Source organism: Hypanus sabinus, unplaced genomic scaffold (assembly GCF_030144855.1).
Source record: "Hypanus sabinus isolate sHypSab1 unplaced genomic scaffold, sHypSab1.hap1 scaffold_1524, whole genome shotgun sequence".
NCBI lineage: Eukaryota > Metazoa > Chordata > Chondrichthyes > Myliobatiformes > Dasyatidae > Hypanus > Hypanus sabinus.
Genome location: NW_026779600.1, coordinates 25,733 through 53,095, shown reverse-complemented (window position 1 = coordinate 53,095; position 27,363 = coordinate 25,733). Strand labels below are relative to the sequence as shown.

The window sequence follows — 27,363 nt, the reverse complement described above, 5'->3', positions numbered from 1 at the left end:
TCGGAGGGCTCCTTTCTTTACATTTCCGTCAGCATTATATTGCGCACAAACCAAAAAATTCTTGACATCCTCCTTCATCCTAGGCCACCAACACACCTCCTTGAATTTTTTAAGTGTTCTTTCAGCTCCCAGGTGTCCCCATAAATCATGGTACCAGTGGATCATCTGATTTCTTCCTAACTCTGGAACCACAAACTTTCCTTCATATAGGACTACTCCATCTTTAACATGTTACACCCTTGTATTCTTCATACATTTCTGACCTTACTCCTTCTATTATTTTTTTTAAATTCTTTATCCTTCTTCAGCTCCTCGGATAAATCCATAACCTTAATCTGTTGTTCCTTCTGCCTTCCCATCTCCCCAATCTGTGATTGCCATTCCTGTCCATTTAAAGCACCTTGCTTTGCTAACTCATCAGCCTTTTTATTCCCCCCAGGGGACAATTTAGAGTGAGCTTTCACCTTTACAACTCCATATTCTTTCCTCTTTGCTTCTTCAAATATATATTGCAGCAAAGCAGCAGATGGAAGGGGCTTTCCGTCAGCTGAAACGAACCGTCTTGCTTCCCACAGAGGCAAATGGCTGTTACAAACATACATACTATCAGAGGGTATGACTGATCCGGGTGGAAAATATTCTGGGTGGCTAACCGCATATGCTACCGCTGCCAATTCTGCTGCTTGTGCGCTCATGGTTTTGGGTAGCTTTAAAGCTATACTATACCTTTCCTGTCCTTGTTCATCCTCTATGTAAATGTCACACCCAGTTCTCTCTCACCATCCTGTACTGATGAGGAGCCAACTGCAAAAATTTTAAAATAGGTTTTTCCCTTCTCCTTTGTGTCTTTGGTCTCAAAGATTATTTTCTCTGATTTGTCTCTACCCCTCCTGTTTGTTTTGATACAAATGGTCCCTTGGGATCATTTGCTATCAGAACCTGACACTCATGTTCACCACCTTGGGACACCAGGTTGTCAGCTAACATAGTGGTTGCACTTACTCGTTTTGCAGTTATATTTCTCCCTTGCAACAGCAATGCCCACCTGGCAATTCTGTTTTGGCTTACTGAGCCATTTTTAATCCTTCCACCTAACAGTAATTGTATGTGGGTATGTTCTGTCAATATCGTAAGTGGATTACGTCCCACTATGTAGTTGAAATGTTGTACTGCCCAGAAACCCGCTGTCGTGTTTTTCACGTACAGTATATTTCTCCCTTGCAACAGCAATGTCCACCTGGCAAATCTGTTTTGGCTTCCTGAGCCATCTTTAATCCTTCCATCTAACAGTAATTGCATGGGAGTATGTTCTGTCATAATAGTAAGTGGATTAAGTCTCATTATGTAGTTGAAATGTTGTACTGCCCAGAAAACCGACAACAAGTGTTTTTCACATACAGTATACCCATGTTCTACTGGTCAGAGCATGCGTGATGCATACGCTACAGGTCGTAACATCCCATGCGTCTCCTGTAATAGGACTGCTGAGAGGGTGGTATCAGTTGTCGCCACCTCCAATCAGAATGGTTCATCCGGATTTGGGGTTTTCAAAGGCGCCATGGCCATTGCTTGCTTCAGAGCTGTGATAGCCTGGGAGTGTTCTGATTTCCATTCCCATGCCGCATTCTTTTTTCAGTAATTCCATTAAAGCAGCTGTCTTAGTGGAAATTCCATCAGTGTGATTTCTACAGTATCCTATTAGCCCCAGGAAGGACCTCAGCCCTTTCACATCTTGAGGAATAGGCAGTTTCATAACCGACTCTACTCTTCGTTTATCCACTTCTCTTTTTCCCGGTGTCAAGGGCATTCCCAAATAACGAACTTCTTGTTTCATCACCTGTGCCTTTTAGGATTTACCTTTAGTCCCAATGCATGCAATAATTGCAACAGTTCTGTCAATAGCTGATAATGTTCCTGCTTAGTTTTCGGCTGCAGGAGTAAATCATCTACACATTTGACCAAGCATTCAGGCATTGAGACCCTCTTTAAGCTTTCCCTTAAATGCTGATGAAATATAGATGGGGAATTATAAAACCCCTGTGGTAGGGCTATCCATGTATATTGCTGTCCCCGAAAGGTAAATGCAAACGTGTATTGACACTCTCTTTCTAATGGGATTGACTAAAACCCATTGTTTATATCTAAAACAGTAAACCCTTGCGCTTTTTCATTCTGTTTGACTACTGTTTCTGGGCTATTGCTACAGTTGGGGCTGTTAAAGGGGTTACTTTATTCAGCTCTCGATAGTCTATTGGCAATCTCCAACTACCATCTGGTTTCCTCACTGGCCTTATGGGTGAGTTACTAGTTAAGGTTACTGGCCTCAGTAACCGCTGCTGTACCAAACTCTGTATTACCTTACCTACATCTTCCTCAGCTCTCTTTGGAAATCCATATTGCTTCTGTGGCTTGGGGTCTGGACCTTGTATGCACACACTGCCAGCCATCTTTTCGCAGACATGATTGTACCGTGCAAATGCCCCTGAGTTTTGCGTAATGATTTACTGTACCATATGATCATTGCTCATCTCCTCTGGTTTTATCCACATTTCCCCCATGGTGCAGATTCTATCCTGATATTCACCTACTGGAATTTGTCTGTGACATGTATCATTCATACCGGTTTGCATTCGCCAAATCATGCAGTTAACTGGATCAAAACAAAGTCCCTCTTTGGCCATGTAATCACTCCCCAGTATATGTTCCTGCTCCCGGGGTAATTCAACTAGCACTATGGAATGTTCTAACTCTATGTCTCCTATTCTAACTTCTAAGGATGCAGTCACATGTCCCACTTGTGAATGATCTGTAAATCCACTTAAGATAATTTTACCTTGTATTTCCCAGTTTGCATTAGTTACGTTAGTGGTGTTGACGGTGGTTCGGGATCCTCCAGTGCCCCATAAAAAGGTAACAGGGCGGCCTCTGACCCTACCATTTACTAGAGGTCTTCCAGTTTCGTCCCACCTTGTGTTACACACCCATGTTGGTGAGACCTGACACCGTCATTGAAGCTCGGGTACAATACCCCAGATGGCGATGTCTCCACCACATTGTTTTGTGGGCTTGCTCTGTCTGGCCCCTCCAAGGTCAGACCTCCTTGCCCTAGTCTCCCACTTCTCAGGTTTGGACATTTTCTCTTGATGTGTCCCTCTTGACTATAATTATAGCATTTAAACACTCCACCTCCAAGTCTCTCTGTTCTCGACACTGTTTCATTTCCTCTGGTTTTCCGAGTCACTTGATAGTGTGGTGGGGTGATATTTGGAGTGGGTCCCCCACCCTCATTTTTCCAGGCACTTGCATTACCTCCAACAGCCAGCAATTTCCCATTAGCGGGTTTATTTGGCCTTTGTGTCTCCTTTTCCCATGCTCTACTCATTTTCCTCAGTATCCACGCCTCATTATGTGTACGGCCAGTGGGACGAAACATGTCTAATACCTTTTTAGATTCATCGGTAGAGTGAGCCACCGATTAACCATCTATTTAAGGGCCCTGGTCCTAAATGGTCTCGATCTACTTTTGCTCCATATACTCCTTGGAACACCGTCCATAAACGGGAGGCAAACGCTGTGGGATGTTCACCTCTCCTCTGGTAACATTTGGCTAACGCCTCTACAGGATCGACTCTGTTAATACCCATAACCGTCAATATTGCCGTCTTTAATTCCTCATTTGTGCCCCCACCTTGTTGTTGTATATTTGGCAAAGCCCAGTGTATATTTGGATGCAAACACATTATAATCAATTTCCTTACCTCGGTGTCATCCAGACCGTGTATTATTCTCTGATGATTAGTGGCTAGAAACAGTTCCCGAGGATAATCTCCGAACCCACAAATACCTATATCTTTGTCAATATCTCTGAGCTGCTGTACTCCGAACGGAGTAGTGTATGTTATATTCTGGTTTTGATTTCCTGCTACAGCTCCCCACTCTCGAATAGTAACTACGGGAGCTAGTGGTGCCGTTGGCACAGGCGATTCCTGAGTATTGTATGCGGGCGGGGGATCCTCAGGAAAAAGCGCTTCATCATTATCAAGACTATATCTAGTCGCATCATCGGCTAAACCGTTCCAATCTATATCTGCATATTCACTCTCTTCCCCTCTTTCTGATCCAAAAGTGCATATTATCCCCTTCTGTGCAGAAAGTTGGTCCTGCAGCTTTTGTATCTGCTTTAAACACTTTGTATGGTCACTAATATTACTTCTCTTCTCAGAAACTGATTTCTGTATCATATTTATAGCTGTTGTTAAATGTCTGCACTTTTTCTTTAACTCTTCTGCTTGACTCGGCTACATTAGCTTCCTTTTCCAGTTTACTCTGTTCTTTAACGAGTTTCCCGCATTTCAGCTGAAACTGATCCATATGCACCAAATCCATACTTCTTTGTCCCTGTAAATATGTAAAATTTCCCTTGAGGATTTGTAACTCCTTTCTAAGCATTCTGTTTTTGTTTTCTAACTCCTCTCGGATTCTTTTGTTTTCGTCTGCTAACTTATCTCTCTCAGCGTCGGCTTTTTTTGCGATTTCCTATTAATTCCTGAGGGAGGCAGGTAACTGCTACTGGCTTCAGTAATCGCCTAAATTCCTTGTCCGACAATTTTCCTCGGGCAATTCTAAACAACACTTCGCCGCCTTTACCGCTGGTGTGTCCAGCACACACCCCGTATTTTGGCTATTCCCCAATAAGTACTTCTGGAGGAATTCCCTCCGATCAAAGCTAGCCAAGTCCTTCGGACTTGCAGATTTCCCTAAATTCTTCATCCTGGGTCTCTACCAACCAGTTACCCAGCCCCGATTTCTCTATTTCTCACCCACGTGGTCCGGCTCGAGTCTCGTGCTGACTCAACAAGAGATTTAACCTCGAGCCCACCCAGGGACGCCAATTCTGTTCGAAAGAGAGAGAGACAGATACCGCTTCTACCTCTTCCAATTATTCTGAGTGAGTTACAGAGAGTTCTGTATTTACTGACAATTACCTGTATTGTTCAAACTAACTGATACTTGAAGTCATACACTAAATACCCTGTGCGCACACCTGCTGAGTACCCCTGACTCTGCTGGATAGTCAAGGAATATCAAAGGTATTACCCGGGCGGAAGAATTTACGCTGGTCAGACGCTCCTTGTCCCTCGTGATCCCGACACACTCTCCACGTGCTTCACGCAGGGTTCTTCTCGCTTGTGTCTACGATGGTTATTCTTCGAAGTTACCACCCCCCAGCACCCACAAGGCATCCACTATTATATCCATTCCTTATCAATTCAAACGTCGCATTCCGCAGGTCATGTGTCTGGCCTTTAACACCTGGTCATTGGCCTTGGTCCAAAGCAGCATCCATCTATTGTCCTCTCCCCATCAAGGGACAGTTGCTGACTCATGGCTCTTTGTTTTCAGTCAGCAATGAGCTCGAATCACCTCAGGCATTCACAAGTCTGCATGTTATAGCCAACCAAAAAATATCTCACAAACAAATTCCTTATTTGAAAATGACCTCCAGTCCAAGAGTTTAGTGGTCATTGTGTCTTCTTTAAAACATTAATCAAGTCCAGCATGTCAAGCTCACAAAATGGAGAATCGAGTGTCTTCACAAAATGGCAGTTTCCATCCCCCAAACACACGGCAAGAACAAAGACTGTTCCACTGTCCTTGATTCATTTGAATTCACTGATTTGAAGATTGTCATTATTTCTGGCCAACACCTCAAACTCCATTTCTGTAGTTTGCCTTTTGGTTCCCACACAACCAAAGCAGATAAGGGAATGTACCCCAATCAATTCACCAGCCCCCAAATTGGTAACCATCTCCCGGACCAGCCCCCAATTTGTGCCGTACCCCGTAACTGGGTTGCCAAACCAGCAGAAATGGAAGACACTTTGGAATCTGGTGGTACTGTAACTAAAGGTGTTTATTAGCAAAGTACGTAATACAATACAAAAATAAAATGCAAATATGTATATATTACAGGATAACAGGATATACATGTTGTCCAAAATAGGGAGAGGTTAGCAGCGATAAGGAGGGGTGTAGGAGGCTGGAAGCCAACTCTGCAAGTGGATGAAGTGCCCCAAACCTCTCTCCTCACTACCATTCAGGGTCCAAAACAGTCCTTCCCTTGTGAGGCAACTCTTCAGCTTCGTGCCTGTTGAAGTTATCTTCTGTTTTCTGTCCTCCCGGTGTGGCCTCCTTTACAGTAGAGAGACCCGATGTAGTCTCTGCATTGAGACCTAATGAGATTCTGCAGATGTTGGAGATGCAGAGTAACATACACAAAATGTGTGAAGAACCCAGAAGGCCAGGTAGCATCTACGGGGGGGAGAAGCATAGCATACATTTATTCCTAAGACCCTTCCTCGGAAATGGAAGGAGGCTGAGTAAGATGTTGGGCAGAGGAGGAGGCGTACAAGCTGGCAGATGATAGTGAAGCCAGATAAGAGTGAAGGTGAGTGGGTGGGGGAGGTGGAAGATGAAGTGAGAAGCAGTGAGGTGGTAGGCAGAAAATGCAAAGGGCTGAAAATAAGGACTCTGAGATGAGAGCGGACTATGGGAGAAAAGAATGGAAAGGAGGCATCAGAGGGAGATGACCAGCAGAGTGCAAGAGAGGAGGTAAGAGGGGATGCAGAACCGAGAGCGTGTGGTGTGGGTGGAAATAAGTGGAGGTGGAAGTTAAAAGCATCGATGCTGTCAGGTTGGAAGCTACACAGAGGTGTGGCTCTCATTATGTTTGTCCAACAATGGACCGATATGTTGGAATGGGAGGCAGAGTTGTTTTGAAATGATGAGCCACCAGGAAATACATTTTATTGTGGAATGTGCTTGACAAAGAAATTTTCCAATCTACATCAGGTCTCACTCAGGTACAGGAGGCCGCACTGGGAGCACAGGATACAGTAGAAACTGACAGACCCGCAGGTGACACGTTGCCTCACCTGGACGGAGTTTGCAATCCTGAATGGTGCTGAGGGAGGAGGTAAATAGGAACGTGTGGCACTTCCCTCGCTTTGCAAGGATACGTTCCAGGAAATAGATTAGTGGGGGGAGATGAGTGGACTAGGAAATCCTGATGGAAAGCAGTGAGATGGGGCGGGGGGTGGTTAGAAAAAGATGCGTTTGATGGTTGGAGTTAAGAGAAGTTGTGGAAGTGACTGGAATATGGAGTGAAGGCAGATTTTCAGGAAATAGAGCAATTGGGTGTGAGATTGGCCTCAGTGGTGGTGGAAGGGAAACTGCATTCTTTGAAGGAGGACATTTCGGACGATCTAGAAAGCAAAACTTCGCCCTGTCAACGAATGTGGCAGAGACAAAATAGCTTTTTTTAAAAAACAGCGAACAGCATGGGAGGAGGTTTAGTCCAGATATCCATGCAAATCGGTATTTTTATAAACAAAAAGCGCCACTGGCAGTGTCTTTCTCGGGTCAGCTGTCGCCTGAATACTCCAGTGTGGATGGTGGAGGGGTTTACAGAGATGGCGAGTGCTGTAGGGTTCAGAGGGGTTTACAGAGATGGCGAGTGCTGTAGGGGTCAGAGGGGTTTACAGAAATAGCGAGTGCTGTAGGGGTCAGAGGGGTTTACAGAAATGGCGAGTGCTGTAGGGGTCAGAGGGGTTTACAGAAATGGCGAGTGCTGTAGGGGTCAGAGGGGTTTGCAGAGATGGCGAGTGATGGAGGGGTCAGAGGAGTTTGCAGAGTTGGCGACTGCTGTAGGGGTCAGAGGGGTTTACAGAGATGGCGAGTGAAGGAGGGGTCAGAGGGGTTTACAGAGATGTCGAGTGCTGTAGGGGTCAGAGGGGTTTACAGAAATGGCGAGTGCTGTAGGGGTCAGAGGAGTTTACAGAGATGGCGAGTGATGGAGGGGTCAGAGCGGTTTACAGAGATGGGGAGTGATGGAGGGGTCAGAGGGTTTTGCAGAGATGGCGAGTGCTGTAGGGGTCAGAGGGGTTTACAGAGATGGCGAGTGCTGTACGGGTTAGAGGGGTTTACAGAAATGGGGAATGCTGTAGGGGTCAGAGGGGTTTACAGAGATGGGGAGTGATTGAGGGGTCAGAGGGGTTTACAGAGATGGCGAGTGCTGTAGGGGTCAGAGGAGTTTACAGAGATGGCGAGTGCTGTAGGGGTCAGAGGGGTTTACAGAGATGGCAAATGCTGTAGGGGTCAGAGGGGTTTACAGAGAAGGGGAGTAATGGAGGGGTCAGAGGAGTTTACAGAGATGGCGAGTGAAGGAGGGGTCAGAGGGGTTTACAGAGATGTCGAGTGCTGTAGGGGTCAGAGGGGTTTACAGAAATGGCGAGTGCTGTAGGGGTCAGAGGAGTTTACAGAGATGGCGAGTGATGGAGGGGTCAGAGCGGTTTACAGAGATGGGGAGTGATGGAGGGGTCAGAGGGTTTTGCAGAGATGGCGAGTGCTGTAGGGGTCAGAGGGGTTTACAGAGATGGCGAGTGCTGTACGGGTTAGAGGGGTTTACAGAAATGGGGAATGCTGTAGGGGTCAGAGGGGTTTACAGAGATGGGGAGTGATTGAGGGGTCAGAGGGGTTTACAGAGATGGCGAGTGCTGTAGGGGTCAGAGGAGTTTACAGAGATGGCGAGTGCTGTAGGGGTCAGAGGGGTTTACAGAGATGGCAAATGCTGTAGGGGTCAGAGGGGTTTACAGAGAAGGGGAGTAATGGAGGGGTCAGAGGGGTTTAAAGAGATGGGGAGTGATGGAGGGGTCAGAGGGGTTTGCAGAAATGGCGAGTGCTGTAGGGGTCAGAGGGGTTTACAGAGATGGCGAGTGCTGTAGGGGTCAGAGGGGTTTACAGAGATGGCGAATGCTGTAGGGGTCAAAGGGGTTTACAGAGATGGCGAGTGCTCTAGGGGTCCGAGGGGTTTACAGAGATGGCGAGTGCTGTAGGGGTCAGAGGGGTTTACAGAGATGGCGAGTGCTGTAGGGGTTAGAGGGGCTTACAGAAATGGGGAGTGATGGAGGGGTCAGAGGGGTTTGCAGAGATGGTGAGTGCTGTAGGGGTCAGAGGGGTTTACAGAAATGGCGAGTGCTGTAGGGGTCAGAGGGGTTTACAGAGATGGCGAGTGCTGTAGAGGTCAGAGGGGTTTACAGAGATGGCGAATGCTGTAGGGGTTAGAGAGGTTTACAGAGATGGCGAGTGCTGTAGGTGTCAGAGGGGTTTGCAGAGATGGCGAGTGCTGTAGGGGTCAGAGGGGTTTACAGAGATGGCGAGTGCTGTAGGGGTCAGAGGGGTTTACAGAGATGGCGAATGCTGTAGGGGTCAGAGGGGTTTACAGAGATGGGGAGTGATTGAGGGGTCAGAGGGGTTTACAGAGATGGCGAGTGCTGTAGGGGTCAGAGGGGTTTGCAGAGATGGCGAGTGCTGTAGGGGTCAGAGGGGTTTACAGAGATGGCGAGTGCTGTAGGGGTCAGAGGGGTTTACAGAGATGGCGAATGCTGTAGGGGTCAGAGGGGTTTACAGAGATGGGGAGTGATTGAGGGGTCAGAGGGGTTTACAGAGATGGCGAGTGCTGTAGGGGTCAGAGGAGTTTACAGAGATGGCGAGTGCTGTAGGGGTCAGAGGGGTTTACAGAGATGGCAAATGCTGTAGGGGTCAGAGGGGTTTACAGAGACGGGGAGTGATGGAGGGGTCAGAGGGGTTTAAAGAGATGGGGAGTGATGGAGGGGTCAGAGGTGTTTGCAGAAATGGCGAGTGCTGTAGGGGTCAGAGGGGTTTACAGAGATGGCGAGTGCTGTAGGGGTCAGAGGGGTTTACAGAGATGGCGAATGCTGTAGGGGTCAGAGGGGTTTACAGAGATGGCGAGTGCTGTAGGGGTCAGAGGGGTTTACAGAGATGGCGAGTGCTGTAGGGGTCAGAGGGTTATACAGAGATGGCGAGTGCTGTAGGGGTTAGAGGGGCTTACAGAAATGGGGAGTGATGGAGGGGTCAGAGGGGTTTGCAGAGATGGCGAGTGCAGTAGGATTCAGAGGGGTTTACAGAGATGGCGAGTGCTGTAGGGGTCAGAGGGGTTTACAGAAATGGGGAGTGCTGTAGGGGTTAGAGGGGCTTACAGAAATGTGGAGTGATGGAGGGGTCAGACGGGTTTGCAGAGATGGTGAGTTCTGTAGGGGTCAGAGGGGTTTGCAGAGATGGCGAGTGCAGTAGGATTCAGAGGGGTTTACAGAGATGGCGAGTGCTGTAGGGGTCAGAGGGGTTTACAGAAATGGGGAGTGCTGTAGGGGTTAGAGGGGCTTACAGAAATGTGGAGTGATGGAGGGGTCAGACGGGTTTGCAGAGATGGTGAGTTCTGTAGGGGTCAGAGGGGTTTGCAGAGATGGCGAGTGCAGTAGGATTCAGAGGGGTTTACAGAGATGGCGAGTGCTGTAGGGGTCAGAGGGGTTTACAGGGATGGCGAGTGCTGTAGGGGTTAGAGGGGTTTACAGAAATGGCGAGTGATGGAGGGGTCAGAGGGGTTTACAGAGATTGCGAGTGCTCTAGGGGTCAGAGGGGCTTACAGAAATGTGGAGTGATGGAGGGGTCAGACGGGTTTGCAGAGATGGTGAGTTCTGTAGGGGTCAGAGGGGTTTGCAGAGATGGCGAGTGCAGTAGGATTCAGAGGGGTTTACAGAGATGGGGAGTGATTGAGGGGTCAGAGGGGTTTACAGAGATGGCGAGTGCTGTAGGGGTCAGAGGGGTTTGCAGAGATGGCGAGTGCTGTAGGGGTCAGAGGGGTTTACAGAGATGGCGAGTGCTGTAGGGGTCAGAGGGGTTTACAGAGATGGCGAATGCTGTAGGGGTCAGAGGGGTTTACAGAGATGGGGAGTGATTGAGGGGTCAGAGGGGTTTACAGAGATGGCGAGTGCTGTAGGGGTCAGAGGAGTTTACAGAGATGGCGAGTGCTGTAGGGGTCAGAGGGGTTTACAGAGATGGCAAATGCTGTAGGGGTCAGAGGGGTTTACAGAGACGGGGAGTGATGGAGGGGTCAGAGGGGTTTGCAGAAATGGCGAGTGCTGTAGGGGTCAGAGGGGTTTGCAGAGATGGTGAGTGCTGTAGGGGTCAGAGGGGTTTGCAGAGATGGCGAGTGCAGTAGGAATCAGAGGGGTTTACAGAGATGGCGAGTGCTGTAGGGGTCAGAGGGGTTTACAGAAATGGGGAGTGCTGTAGGGGTTAGAGGGGCTTACAGAAATGTGGAGTGATGGAGGGGTCAGACGGGTTTGCAGAGATGGTGAGTTCTGTAGGGGTCAGAGGGGTTTGCAGAGATGGCGAGTGCAGTAGGATTCAGAGGGGTTTACAGAGATGGCGAGTGCTGTAGGGGTCAGAGGGGTTTACAGGGATGGCGAGTGCTGTAGAGGTTAGAGGGGTTTACAGAAATGGCGAGTGATGGAGGGGTCAGAGGGGTTTACAGAGATGGCGAGTGCTCTAGGGGTCAGAGGGGCTTACAGAAATGTGGAGTGATGGAGGGGTCAGACGGGTTTGCAGAGATGGCGAGTGCAGTAGGATTCAGAGGGGTTTACAGAGATGGCGAGTGCTGTAGGGGTCAGAGGTGTTTACAGAAATGGGGAGTGCTGTAGGGGTCAGAGGGGTTTACAGAGATGGCGAGTGCTGCAGGGGTCAGAGGGGTTTACAGAGATGGCGAGTGCTGTAGGGGTCAGAGGGGTTTACAGAGATGGCGAGTGCTGTAGGGGTCAGAGGGGTTTACAGAGATGGCGAGTGCCGTAAGGGTTAGAGGGGTTTACAGAAATGGGGAGTGATGGAGTGGTCAGAGGGGTTTGCAGAGATGGCGAGTGCTGTAGGGGTCAGAGGGGTTTACAGAGATGGCGAGTGCTGTAGGGGTTAAAGGGGTTTGCAGAGATGGCGAGGGCTGTAGTGGTCAGAGGGGTTTACAGAGATGGCGAGTGCTGTAGGGGTTAGAGGGGTTTACAGAAATGGGGAGTAATGGAGGGGTCAGAGGGGTTTGCAGAGATGGTGAGTGATGGAGGGGTCAGAGGGGTTTACAGAGATGGCGAGTGCTGTTGGGGTCAGAGGGGTTTACAGAGATGACGAGTGCTGTAGGGGTCAGAGGGGTTTACAGAGATGGGGAGTGATTGAGGGGTCAGAGGGGTTTACAGAGATGGCGAGTGCTGTAGGGGTCAGAGGGGTTTACAGAGATGGCGAGTGCTGTAGGGGTCAGAGGGGTTTACAGAGATGGCGAGTGCTGTAGGAGTTAGAGGGGTTTACAGAAATGGGGAGTGATGTCGGGGTCAGAGGGGTTTGCAGACATGGTGAGTGACGGAGGGGTCAGAGGGGTTTGCAGAGATGGCGAGTGCTGTAGGTGTCAGAGGGGTTTACAGAGATGGCGAGTGCTGTAGGGGTCAGAGGGGTTTACAGAAATGGGGAGTGATGGAGGGGTCAGAGGGGTTTGCAGAGATGGTGAGTGCTGTAGGGGTCAGAGGGGTTTACAGAGATGGCGAGTGCTGTAGGTGTCAGAGGGGTTTACAGAGATGGCGAGTGCTGCAGGGGTCAGAGGGGTTTACAGGGATGGCGAGTGCTGTAGGTGTCAGAGGGGTTTACAGAGATGGCGAATGCTGTAGGGGTCAGAGGGGTTTACAGGGATGGCGAGTGCTGTAGGGGTTAGAGGGGTTTACAGAAATGGCGAGTGATGGAGGGGTCAGAGGGGTTTACAGAGATGGCGAGTGCTCTAGGGGTCAGAGGGGTTTACAGAGATGGGGAGTGATGGAGGGGTCAGAGGGGTTTGCAGAGATGGCGAGTGCTGTAGAGTTTAGAGGGGTTTACAGAGATGGTGAGTGCTGTAGGGGTCAGAGGGGTTTACAGAGATGGCGAGTGCTGTAGGGGTCAGAGGGGTTTGCAGAGATGGCGAGGGCTGCAGAGGTCAGAGGGGTTTACAGGGATGGCGAGTGCTGTAGGGGTTAGAGGGTTTTACAGAAATGGCGAGTGATGGAGGGGTCAGAGGGGTTTACAGAGATGGCGGGTGCTCTAGGGGTCAGAGGGGTTTACAGAGATGGGGAGTGATGGAGGGGTCAGAGGGGTTTGCAGAGATGGCGAGTGCTGTAGAGTTTAGAGGGGTTTACAGAGATGGTGAGTGCTGTAGGGGTCAGAGGGGTTTACAGAGATGGCGAGTGCTGTAGGGGTCAGAGGGGTTTGCAGAGATGGCGAGGGCTGTATGGGTCAGAGGGGTTTACAGAGATGGTGAGTGCTGTAGGGGTCAGAGGTGTTTACAGAGATGGGGAGTGATGGAGGGGTCAGAGGGGTTTACAGAGATGGGGAGTGATGGAGGGGTCAGAGGGGTTTACAGAGATGGGGAGTGATGGAGGGGCTGGAATGTTTTTTTCCACAGATGGCGAGGCGTGTTTGGGAGCTTCTCCACCACGACGGAAATGCACTTTACCTCTAGTTCAAAAATGGCAATTTGCTTGTAACAAAATGAAATTGTCTCCGAGTGTTTCGCCTCTAATGCAACATTAAGCTGAGGTAACCTGTGCACCAAAGGGCAGACCTGTAGCCCCTGCACTGTATTCCATCTCCTGTTTCTTTGCCCATTCCTTTAATCTGATGAAGTTGTTTTATTACCTCTCTACTTCTTCAAAACTACCTGTCCCTCCACCTGTCTTGGTATCATCAGCAAACTCTGCAACAAAGCCATCAATTCTAACATCTATGTCATTACCATATAATATGAAAAGAATCTGTCCCAACACAGGTCCCTGTGGAACATCAATAGTCACTGCCATCCAACCGGAAAGGGTTCCCCATATTACTATCTTTGCCTCTTGCCAATCAGCTACTGCTTTATCCATGCAAGAGACTTTCATGTAATATCATGGGCTCATTACTTGTTAAGCAGACCCATGGGTGGCACCTTGTCAAGTACCTTCTGAAAGCCCAGGTGCCTATCATCAACTGATTCCCCTCCATCTACCTTGCTTATTACTTCTTCAATAAATTCAAAGAACGTCAACATACTTGTCAAGTATGATTCTCCCTTTAAGACAACATGATGAAAATGGCTGATTGTATCATGTGCCCCAAATACCCTGAAAATACATCCTCAACATCCGAATCCAATATCTTCCCAAACAGTGAGGTCAGACTACCTGCCTCATAATCTTGTATCTTCTACCTCTCTACCTTCTTGAAGAGTGGAGTGATATTTCCAAATTTCCAGTCTTCCAGAACCATACCAGAGCCCACTGATTCTTGAGGCATTGTTACTAATCCCTCCAGAATCTTTTCAGCCACCTCTTTCAGAACTCTCAGATGAGCACCATCTACTCCGGGTGACCTGTTTACCTTCAGACCTTTCTGCTTCCCAAGAACCTTCTCATGAGTAATGTAACTTTACATAATTCTGACCACTGACATCTAGACATTTATCATCCTGCTCGTGTCTTCTGGAGTGAAGACTTATGTAAAATACTTATTCAGTTCATCTGCCAGCTCCACGTTCCCCATTACTACCCCTCCAGCCTCGTTTTCCAGTGGTCTGCTATCCATTCGCACGTTTGTTATATCCATATTAGTGTATTATTTTTTTTCAAAATACCTTAGTCCCATTCCAATCTGGAAACTTCACAAAGAAAAACAAGAACTGAAATGACAAATTCAGAAAACCCTATTTACCACTTAGATGAAAACTACCGAGGACAGAACTGGGAAGAGCTATAATAGTCATTTAAAAAAATCAAATGTCTGATAAGATTTCTAAAGTATACATTTTCATACAAAATAAACAGGATTCAGCACACCAGACAGGTATATACAAATCTGATTTGAAATACAGACCAGAAAACTTAAATGAAAGGCCAAATCAGAAAAATGAATCATCACTATGGAAGAAAACATTAACCAGTGGAATGAGTATGACCCTCCATGGGAGACATCCCAATGATCTGAGCAGATCAGATGGTGACAAGGAAGCATCGAGCGCCCGACTCTGAGTTGGAGACCTCTTCCCAGAAACAGGGGTGCCTTGGGGAATTACATTTTAAAATAAACAGAAATACATAAAAGACAAACAAACAATGCAATAAATGCAGAAAATGCCTAGAGAAACCAGACACAATCCAACACATTCCAGGATCAGCAGTTTAACTCAATCTGATTACTTACAAAGGTACAGTCAGGTGGTAAATATCAGTCACCAAAATCTTGCTTTAAAATACAAACCCATTCATGACCACCATAACTTCATTATAGCACCATGAATTTAGGCCTGATCCAGTTTTAGAGTCAAAATCTTACAAACTATAGGATAATCAATACATTATTGCAGATAGGACAATCCATAATAACCAAATGGATATAATATTACAGGATAAGCAAGCAGGAACAACTCCCTCAATAGAAAAAAAACTATTCTGAACACACTAGTTCCTCAACCAATGGAGTACCTCACCACAGGCATTATTTGTGTCATCAGTCAGACAATTGAATTATTATCTCTGTCAATTAGCTTCCAAATGTTGCTACTCTGTCATTCGTTGTCCGCCCCGCTGCTGGTTCCCTTCTCATCATACATTCTTAACCCGACCATCATCCAGAGCCCCAAACTCTGCCCTGTGCCCTGTCTGGTTTCTAACCCCACTTGGTTGAACTAATGGTTTCCCATTCAGCTTTCAGCCTTTACAGGACAGTGGTGTTTTCTAACAACCCTTCAGAAGCAGGGAAAATGACCCATAATGTGGAAACGAGCCCTGAATTAGGGGGTTAACTGTCAGTCATTCCTCTTCAGCCCAGAAATTGGAGGATTTCAAAGGACTGTCATAGAACTGAATCACTGGCAGGGTTCAACCAGCCTGAATTGACTCTACTGTACACTAGCTGTGTTATAAATTCACTGAGTACTGGAGACAGAGTTTAAAATAGAACTGATTATTTGTCTCAGACCCACAATATTAAACTCCAGTCCTATTAAAGGTGAATGTGCAGCAGAAGAAACTCCTGCCATGCCCAGTGACCAGGGTACAGAACTGGGTGTGGGGAGCAGCAGCAGTAATTGCAGAGTTCATCACCGACAGTCACTCTTGAAATTGCATTCCGCAACGGTGATGGACAAATCTCCAGCATGAAGCTTACTAAAACTTTCTCCCCAGTGTGAACCCAGCAGTGTGTCACAAGGTTAGATTACTGAGTGAATCCCTTCCCACGTTCACAGCAGGTGAACGGCCTCTTCACAGTGTGAACTCAATGATGCACATTTGGCGTAGATGTCTGAGAGAAATTCTTCCTAATGTCTGAGCAGGTGATCAGCCTCTACCCAGTGTGATCTCGCTGGTGTCTCTGTAGATGAGTTGATCGGCGGAATCCCTTCCCACATTTACAGCAGGTGAATGGTCTCTCCCCAGTGTGAACTCGCTGGTGTGCCAATAAAGAAGAAGACCGAGTGAATCCTTTCCCACATTCTGAGCAGCTGAACTGCCTCTCAGCATTGTGAACTGACTGATGTCTCAGTCGGTGAGATGAGCAAGTGAATCCTTTCCCACAGACTGAGCAGGTGAATGGCCTCTCCCCAGTGTGAACTGACTGGTGTATCTTCAGTTGGGCTGAGCAAGTAAATCCCTTCCCACAGTCTGAGCAGGTGAACGGCCTCTCCCCAGTGTGAATTCGTCGGTGAGCCATTAGGTTTGATGACTGACTGAATCCCTTCCCACAGTCTGAGCAGGTGAATGGCCTCTCTCCAGTGTGAACTGTCCGGTGTCTCAGTAGGTGACATGCCAGAGAGAATCCCTTCCCACAGTGTGGGCAGCTGAATGGCCTCTCTCCAGTGTGAACTCGCTGGTGACTCTGTAGGTTGGATGATCGAGAGAATCACTTCCCACATTCTGAGCAGGTGAAAGGCTTCTCCCCGGTGTGAACTCGCTGGTGTCTTTGTAGGTAGGATGACTGACTGAATGTCTTCCCACAGATTGAGCAGGTGAATAGCCTCTCCCCAGTGTGAACTGTCTGGTGTATCTGTAGGTCAGATGATTGAATGAATCCCTTCTCACAGACTGAACAGGTGAATGGCTTCTCTCCAGTGTGTACACTCTGGTGTCTCTTTAGGTGGGATGACTGAGTGAATGTCTTCCCACAGTCTGAGCAGGTGAACGGCTTCTCCCCAGTGTGAATTCGCTGATGTAGCTTCAGTTGAGATGAAGAAGTGAATCCCTTCCCACAGTCCATGCAGGTGAACAGCTGCTCCCTGGTGTGAACTCGCTGGTGAGCCATTAGGTCAGGTGACCGAGTGATTTCTTCCCCACAAATTCAACAGATGACCAGCTTCTGCCGGTGTGAATGCCAGTGAAGCCTGACATAACAGGTGAATGGCCTTGCCCGCGTGCAAACTCACTGATGTACCTTCAATTGATTTGACCGAGTGAATCCATTCCCACTGTCTGAACAGGCGAACGACCTTTCCCCTGCGTAAAATGAGGGGCATGCCAGTCGGTCAGATGATCGACTGAAACCCTCTCCACCGTCTGAGTAGGAAGGATGGTCGATTCAATCCCTTGCTCCACTTCTTAAGTATCTGGGCAGAGACAGCAAAACTGGTGTGTTGTGTTTGAATTCCCATAGACAAATTCCTTGTCGTTTTTCACCTGTCAAAAGATTTAGAAAATCCATCAGTGGGTGTGGGTCAAAATTTCAGACGAGATCACTCGAATTGTCAAGGTGTAATCTGGCATCACACTGTTACAGTGAGGTTCTAACTGGGCACAGTGCTGGTATCTGGAATGACTATCAAACTCTCTGATGCTCTTCCTGTCTCTGTAAGAATGGGACATATCTGCCGTCTCCAATCTGTGACCTGGCTCAGTTTGACTCTCTCCATTGGTGTCATTCCCTGTTGCCACTGAGCTGCATGGCTGCCTGGCCCCACAGGAACTGAGTCAGTCTCACACAAATAGTCTTTCTTGACACGTAGATGGAATTTCTTTAATGTACTGTTAATTTAAACTGCCACAGTTTTAATGCCATGTAAATATCTCCCACTCAGCTGTACAGTATTGTTGGTCTGCACAGAATTCGAGTGAATGTTAGTATCATTTCAGGTACTTGTCACAGTCATGGAAAAGTACAAGACAGACACAGGCCCTTTGGCCCATCTAGCTTATGTTGAACCATTCAAACTGTCTACTCCCGTAGGCCTACTATCGAGGTACTATACGAACCTCTTAAATGCTGAAATCAAGCACGCATGCACCACATGTTCTGACTACTCATTCCACACCCAGATGATCAACTGTGTCAAGATGTTTCCCCTCATGTTTCCCTTAACGTTTCACCTTTCACACTTTACCCATGGCCTCTGGTTGTAGTCTCACCCCATCTGAATGGAAAAAGCAAACTGGCATTTACCCTATCTATGCCCTTCTTTCACAAACAAATCTCCACTCAATCTTCTATATTCCAAGAAATAATGTCCTGACCTGTTCAGTCTCCCCTTGTAACCCAAGTGCTCCAGACCTGGCATCATCCTTGTGAATTTTCTCTGAACTCTCGGAACCTCTTTTACATCTTTCATGTAGGCAGGTGACCAAGACCGCACACAATACTCCAAATTAGGCCTCACCGATGTCTTGTACAAAGTCAACATAACATCCATCTCCTGTACTCAGTACCTCAGTTTATGAAAGCCAATGTGACTAAATCTTTCATTCTGTCCCTATCGAACTGTGACACTACTTTCAGTGAAATATAGACCTGTATTCCCAAATCCCTTTCTTCAACAACACTCCTCAGTGCCGGACCAGTCACTGTGTCAGACCTATCCTGGGCTTTGCAGCTGGTCCAGTTCACACTGCAGGCCATGACAGTCTTCCTCTCTGAACACTACACCACCAGACTTGGTGTCATCCACAAATCTGCTGATCCAGCTAACCACACCATCATCCAGATAACTGATATAGATGACAAACAACTACAGATCCATCAGTGATCCCTATGGCACACAACTAGTCACAGGCCTCCAGTCAGGGAGGCGACCATCTGCTACCACACTCTGGCTTCTCCCAAAGACAGTGTCTCGTCCAATTTACTATCTCATCTTGAATACTGAGTGACTGAACCTTGTTGACCCACCTCCCATGTGAGACTTTGTCAAGTGCCTTGCTAAAGTTCATGTAGACTACATTCAGTGTCTTGCCTTCATCCACTTTCCTAATAACTTCCTCGAGAGACTCTGTAAGATTGGTTAGACATGACCTACCATGCACAACGCCATGCTGCGGATCAACACCTGGAATTAAGACACTAGGATCTGGCAACTGTGGACAGGGACAGGCTGCTTTATGGCAAAGGTGTGCTTGGTCAGTGGGAGGCCTTCAATGTGAAATTTTGAAAGTACAAATTGGGTATATGCTTCTCAGAATAAAAGGTAAAGATAAAAACTGTAGGGAACCTTGGATTTCAAGAGATATGGAGACCCTGGTGAAGCACAAAATGGAGTTGCATAACAGGGATAGGCAGGCAAGTTCTAATGGAGTATAAAAAATTCAAGAGGACACACAAGCAATAAATCAGGATGGCTAAAAAACAGCATGAGGTTGTTGTCGCAAAAAAAAATGAAGGATAATCCTCAGGGATTACAAAAACAGATTAAGAGCAAAAGGATTGTAAGGCAGAAAGTTGGTCGTCTGGAAGACCGGAATGCAATCCATGTGTGGAACCAAAGCAGATGGGGGAGATGTTAAATATTTTTTCATCTCTATTTACTCAGGAGATGGACAAAGCGTCTAAGGGAGTGTGAAAAAGCGGCAATAAAATCAGGGACCCTGTACCAATTAAAGAAGAAAAGTTATTTTGCTGTTCAACATAGAGCATAGATATTTACAGCATATTCCAGGCCATTCGGCCCACAATGTTGTGCCAACCATGTAACGTACTCTACAAACTGCGTAGATTTTCCTTCGAGCATAGCCCTCTATTTCTCTAAGCTCCATGTTCCTAACTAAGAGGCTGTTAAAAAAAAGCCCTATTTTATCCGCTTTACCACCGCTGATAGCAGTACATTCCATGCATGCACCACTCTCGGTGTGAAAAACGTACCCGATATCCCCTCGGTACCCATTTCCAAGCACTTTAAAACTGTGCCCCCTTGTGTTAGCTATTTCAACCCTGGGAAAAAGCCTCTGACTATCCACACGATCAATGCCCCTCATCATCTTCTACACCTAAAAAAGGCTCTAAAGATAAACAAGGAAAATATACTTTGCTTTGAAGATTTGTTAGAACTATAGAAGTTAGTTAGTTTTTTTTTTACACAGAGAGTGGTGAGTGTGTGGAATTGGCTGCCAGAGGCGGTGGTAGAGGCGGAAATGAAAGAGTCCTTTAAGAGAGTCCTGGATGGACACATGGAGCTCAGAAAATTAGAGGGCTATGGGTAAGCTTAGGTAATTCTAAGGTAAGGATATGTTTGGCACGGCTTTGTGGGCCAAAAGGCATGTATCGTGCTGTAGGTTTTCTATGTTTCAGTGTAGACAAAATATAAGGGTATAGATGGGTAAATACAAACAGGCTTTTCAAATGATGTTAAGTGTGACAACAACCAGAGTTTATGGGTAAGTGGGGAGGTGAAAATTTATGGGGAACATGTGGAAAATGAATTGGCCATGAGAGTGCAGAGTGAAATGCCAGCACAAGTGGTGCACGCTAGCTCGGATTCACCGTTTCAAAGAAGTTTGAATGGCAGCCTAGATGGTAGGTGTTTGGAGGGCGATGGTCCCAGTGCAGGTAGATGCATTAGACAGCTTGAATGTATTTTCAGCATTGACTAGATGGGCCAAATAGTCTGTTTCCATACTGAACTTCTCCATGTTTCTATGACAGAGATGCTGGCCGAACTTGTTTGGAAGGGAAAAGGTAGGAGTGGCAATGGAGCAGCAATGGCTGGAGTTTCTGGGAGCAATTCGGGAGCTGAGTCCAAATCCTAAGGACTTTCTACAGGAACACAATTGAGAGCATCCTGACTGGCTGCATCACTGCCTGGTATGAGAACTGTACTTTCCTGAATTGCAAGAACCTTTTACTGGTAAAGAAAAGAATTAATACCAGCAAATTCTGGAAGTAAACATCACATTGTCTGTAAAAAAGCCGAAGATGAAAAGAGGATAGTTTTTACAACAAGATAATGATCCTGAACACACCTCAAAATCCACAATGGACTACCTCAAGAGGCGCAAGCTGAAGGTTTTGCCATGACCCTCACAGTTCCCCGGCCTAAACATCATCGAGAATCTGTGGATGGACCTCAAAAGATCAGTGCAGGCAAGACAGCTCAAGAATCCACAGAACTAGAATCCTTTTGCAAAGGTAGAATTGGCGAAAATCCCCCAAACAAGAATTGAAAGCCTCTTAGCTGGCTACAAGAAGCATTCACAAGCAGTGATACTTGCCAAAGGGGGAGTTACTAAGTACTGACCAGGCAGGGTGCCCAAACTTTTGCTTTGGGCCCTCTTCCTTTTTTGTTATTTTGAAACTATAAAATATGGAAATAAAAAAGCTTTCTTACTCAAAATATGAAAGAAATGTGTCACCATTTTTGGAAATCAGTTCAAATTTTACTCGTTTAACTATTCACAGTAACAGAAATTTTGACCAGGGGTGCCCAAACTTTTGCATGCCAGTGTAATTGAGCAGGCCACTTTTGAAGCGGTCGTCTCCGCCCAGAAGGCTGAGCTGTTCCTACAACTCATAATACCACGATGACTGTTGTGAAAATATTGCTAAATAACTCCTCACTGTGGACTTCCAGAAATAAGCAAGGACAATGGGCCAAAATAAATGAGGAAATCTGTAAAGAACTTGCTATAAAACAGCAGTTCCACTGCACCCATCATCGGAAAGCAGTGGCATAGTGGAACGAGCCAATGGTACTTTGAGAGATAAGTTGGCAAAACTTACCCAAGAAACTGGATTGACCAGATTGAAGGTTTTACCCTTAGTCCTATTCCATATGAGAATCACGCTATCAAGTTAGACAGGGCTATCAACGGCAGAAATCATCTATGGGAAGCCCATGAGAACCCCATGGGGACCCCGACCTTGTCTGCCGCTCCTCCCTGAGCGCTTACCTGCAACATTGGATATGCATACCTTGGGGGAGGAGATGGGAAAATACTTATGCAAAGTAACTAACACTCTCCAAAGCTTGCATTCACAGGTACGACAGGCCTATCGAGACGACGAAACCCCAACTAAAGGTGACTACTCCACCATCCAGCCTAGAGATTTTGTCCTGCTCAAGAACTGGGATGATAAGAAGTTGGGACTGAACTGGAGAGGACTGTACCAAGTGCTACTGACAACACCTCCTGCAGTGATGGTGGAAGGGCAGCTCCGGCGGATACATCGAACGGACTGTAAACAAGTTACTGGCGGAACTGATAAGACTGAATAATGTACTGGTTAATGCTGATTTTAATGACTCTAAGGGAACCTGCCCCTGTCTTGGGAGGCCCCCAGTTTAACAGTTTCCTGTCCCTCTACCACACCTACGCTAAGCACGTAGAGCGGGGAGCATGTTGGGTATGTGATGAAATTCCCCAACAGGGTCAGACTATGATCCCCATATCAGTGGTGCCCTGAATACTAGCGAAGTAAATTCAGATCTGGTGTTTTCTGATAGCCGTAATGGTAGCATTGTCAATGGCACCATATCCAGGTCTGGAAGTTGAGACTGGGGATGGTGTTGCTTTGAGGGTTGGAGTCGTAGATCTCCTCCACAAGACCCCTCCAAGCTATGGCCGGGGATAAGAGTTACATCTCCAGCAGTGGCTAGTACTACTTGTTGGTGTAACTAGAACGAGAGTGCACCCCATCAAGTGGGAAGTAGTAACTCCAAGAGTCAAGCTTATGATACCCCTGGACCACTAAATGGAACTTATTGGGTTTGTGGGAATAGGGCCTACCCCTGGCTGCCGGGAGAAAGAACAGGGCAGCGGCATGGAACCACACCCTACCAGACGGGTTCTCGAGGGAGGACGAGAGTTGGAGTGGTTGTTGCTACTTGGCCGACTTTGTGCCACACTTGAGGATCCTGGCTCAGCCTCAGGATCACCCCCATTGGAATAGGCAATGAAGGGTTGCCTGATAAATTTGGTGGAATGCTTTGCGAAAAAATAAGCAGGGTGGACAAAGGAGAATTGGTAGATATTGTGTACGTGGATTTTCAGACCTTTGACAAAGTGCCACATGAGGCTTCTTAACGAGCTCTGAGCCTGGTTGGGCGGCGATGAGGAAGGGGCTGATCTCGGGTTTGTGTAAATCGAAGGGCGGTTGCAGTGGGAAAGGGCCTGGACCGAGCCAGGCGGCTGCACCGTCTGGGCCGGGAATGTAGGATCAGTTCGTTGTGGTTCCCCAAGCTGTGAGAGTGGATGTCGGTGACGAGGATCTGTCTACATGGACGGGTGTGGGGTAAATGGTGGGAAGGTTGTGGGGCTACTGACGGGGTGAGGGAGGTTGGGGATGTGGGTTATCAGACACAGTGTGACCCGGGAGGATGCGTTCTAGGGCAGATAAGCAAGGACGGATCTGGTCCATTGCATCAGACAGCTTTCAGGAAACAACAAATCTTTCTTTATATTAATCACTGTCTAATTTTGCTGCTACCATTGTGTTTGTCACAGAGCCCAGAGTCTGGGAACAGCTCGATGGTAGGAAGCAGATGGTGATGATGGGAGCAAACACAAGGAAATCTGCAGTTGCTGGAAATTCAAACAACACACACAATATGCTGGTGGAACACAGCAGGCCAGGCAGCATCTATAAGGGGAAGCACTGTCGACGTTTTGGGCCGAGACCCTTCGTCAGGACTAACTGAAAGGAAAGATACTAAGAGATTTGAAAGTAGTAGGGGGAATGCGAAATGATAGAAGTAGACCAGAGGGGATGAGATAAAGCTAAGAGCTGGAAACATTATTGGCGAAAGTGATACAGAGCTGGAGAAGGGAGAGGATCATGGGACGGGAGGCTGAGGGAGAGAGAAAGGGGGAGGGGGGAAGCACCAGTGGTCGACAGTGTTTCTCCTTATAGATGCTGTCTGGCCTGCTGTGCTGTGTTCCACCAGCATTTTGTGTGTGTTGGTGATGATGGGAGGCGGTTTATTGGAGTCAAGGCCCGTGCCTCCTGGAGCTCCCCAGGGTGACACCCATTGCTACTTGTCATCTATGTCAATAATCTGGTTGAGAATGTACAGGGTATGGGCAGTGAGTCTGCAGCAGGTAATTGTAAACAATTACCTCCTTTTTGCAGGATAGTAAATATAAACACCCCTCTTTCCCTCTCCACACTCAGAACCGACCAAAAGCTACTTCAGAAGATACAAGTTCTTCAAATGAGCAAACACTGAGGGAATGTGAGTGACTTAAAAGAGCTGGGACACTGACAGTACATTATTGCAACTGGGTCTGAGAGACTTAACTGATACATTCATTCTCACCTCAACTATTCCCTACTTTATTTTGTACAGATACCATAAATTCCAATGTATAAGCCGAGAATTAGGCCCCAAATTTTGGTCCTAAAATCAGGAGGTCGGCTGTTACAGAGGGTGCCAACTTTGGAAAAACGAATACAGGGAAGACAGGTCGGATTTATTGGTTGTTTTTGAGTTAAATTCGTTCCACTCTCAATGCATGAATTCTTTGGTTTGTTTAAAATCACATCTAGTGGCTGGCGCACGGAGATCAAACCACTGGGGATGACTGCAATCTCTGTGTTTTCAGCTTTCAGTGCTGCTTTTGTCTCACCTGACAAGTGCGCTTTGAACACGTCCCAGACAAGTAGCGACTTTTCCTTCCCAAAACCTTCCGAATGTCAACGCCACACCTCTTTAACCCACTTTGTCCATCCAGCAGCGATTTTGAACGTAAACAACAACACCTCGCAGGAATTTTCTGAGTAATCTTTGTTTTTTGTCTCAAGATCGAGTCTATTCATAAATCGGGTGCACCAAATTCGCGTAGCTTTGAAATTTTCACTGACCTCATGGTGTTTTTCGTCCCATTGAACTCGTATCATTTCTCTGGTAACAATGTATCCGGATGATCGCTGGTGATTCACCCACTCTAAGACATTTTCTTCCAGTTCTGGCCACTGGCGTGTTTTCCCGTGGTTTGCACATTTCATCTTTGGCATTTCCCTCAGCGTGTCCTCTGCCTTTCTCCACTCTCTCACTCTCTCTCGTTTACACTAAACTTCTTAGCAGCTGCAGAATTATTTGTTCCTTTGGCAAAATCAACAACCTTCAGCTTGAAGCCAGCACCATATCGCACTCGTTTTAATCTTTTGTACATGGCGGTCGCAAACTCAATACTGAATACATGTACTGATCCCGCCACCCCGTGTTATGTTTTAACGAGATTACGATCGGTGCAAAATGGTTTTGTGGGGGTAATATTTCAGAGGCTTCTTCACCATTGGTGACCTAATCCAAAAGTTTCCTCCCTGATTTATTTATTAAGAATTTGCTGATAACGCTCTTCACTGTGTAAGCCTGTTTTCTTAGCAGGTACCGGTTCACAAAAATTTCAGGTTCCGGATCCTGCAAAGCTGAGTACAGGCATTGTTTCTGGTTAAATCAAAAACCTTTATAAAAGGGGACAGCTTATACAAAGGTAACATGAAAAAGTCCCTTTTTTAACCTTGAAAATGGGGGTCGGCTTATACTCCGGAATATACGGCTTGTGACGTCTAAAGGACCAGTGTTTGAGTAAATGAGACTCACCAGACTTGTTCCCGACTGAATCAATGGAAACCCTGAGTCAAAAGGGTTTCTCTCTAGTCGGTGCTCTCAGTCCTCGTGCTGGTTCGCTTGCTGCTGCTCCCTCATCTTCATTCGTGGTTTGCTTCCAGTTGTGGGTATTTCTTCCAATAAATCTCTCACCGCAGGTCTAACTTTAACACGAACGATAATGAAGCATGTTAACAATACAAATGAGAACAAAATATTTCTGCTTGCTGAAATCTAAACATTGAAGACAAATATAACGGTCTCAGTGAACAAATCTGTAATTGTCCCTGACACGTCACCGAACCTGATATGGGATAGGAAGGAGTCATTGTTCAGTCATGGTAAGATATGAGATGTCGGGACAGAATTAGATGATTCGATCTATCGAGTCTGCTCCACCACTCAACCATGGCGGAGATTTATTCCAACACCATATTCCTGCCTTCCTTCTGTAACCCTGAACCTACTTAGCAATCATCAATATATTAATCTCTGTCATAAATATACCCAAATAGCAGCCTCAACCAACCTCTATGACAACAAATTCCACAGATCAGTCATCTTTTGGCTGAAATTGTTTTTCTCATCACAGTTTTGAAGGGAAGTATCTTTATTCTGAGCCTGTGCTGTCAGATCACAGACTCTCTGTCTAATGGAAACATCCTTTCCATGTCCACTGTATCCAGGCTTTCCAGCATTCGGTAGGTTTACTTAACCACACATCCCTCCGCAACTCCCACCGTCCCTCTGAACTCCATTGAGCACAGGTCCAGAACCATCAAATGCTCCTCATACATAAAGCCCATCATCCCTGAGATTATTCACGTGTACCTTGTTAGCAACAACTGCACTGAACACAATCCCAATCATAACAGACAATCAGGAGATTTAAACCATTCCAGAGTGAAAGCAATAAAAAGAAACTGGATTCACCAAAATCCCTCAAAAGTAAGGAACTGCTGTGGGGATAGCAACAAATTTAAAGATTCAGGTTCACAATCATTTGTCAGAATGGATTCAAAATTTATCATTTTTGTGCAGATCTCCAGTAACCTGAGTGTCTGTTTGATTTCCACTGTCTGACAGACAGGTGACAGCAAGGAGGAATTTGCAAACACAGTTCAAACACTGAACCCCCCCCCCAGATCTATTTCCAGTTGTTCAAACACAGAACAGCCCATTTACTCACAGCCTGTCCTTGTGAGGGATGGAATACAAACTCATTTTCTCCTCAGATTAGCTGCATTGCGTCCAAAGAAACTCCAGAAAAAAAAACACTAGATCCCAGACCAGAAACACTCGCTCAACACCTCATAAACCGGGGCAGCTTGATCCCCGGGTCCAGTTTACTTGGATCTAAACAGGGGTGCAGTGCACCTCCGGACCTCACCGGAGCAACACTCCAGCACATCTGTAAAAAACACTAGATCCCAGACCAGAAACACTCGCTCAACACCTCATAAACCGGGCAGCTTGATCCCCGGGTCCATTTTACTTGGATCTAAACAGGGGTGCAGAGCACCTCCGGAGCTCACCGGAGCGCCACTCCAGCACCTCTGTCAAAAAACACTAGATCCCAGACCAGAAATACTCGCTCAACACCTCATAAACCCGGGCAGCTTGATCCCCGGGGCCATGTTACTTGGATCTAAACAGGGGTGCAGAGCACC

At 46.9% G+C, this 27,363-nt stretch overlaps 1 protein-coding gene across 1 annotated transcript; it reads right to left on the bottom strand.

The window, feature by feature from the left end:
* Positions 1-16,791: 16,791 nt before the first annotated feature.
* On the bottom strand, positions 16,792-26,826 carry LOC132387105 (gastrula zinc finger protein xLCGF3.1-like). The gene is made up of 2 exons (XM_059959457.1): positions 25,688-26,826; positions 16,792-17,561 (listed from the first exon to the last, which is right to left on the bottom strand). Exon 2 carries the CDS (start codon positions 17,188-17,190, stop codon positions 16,792-16,794), a length of 399 nt encoding a protein of 132 aa, XP_059815440.1. The 5' UTR covers positions 17,191-17,561; positions 25,688-26,826.
* Between the last annotated feature and the right edge of the window lie 537 nt (positions 26,827-27,363).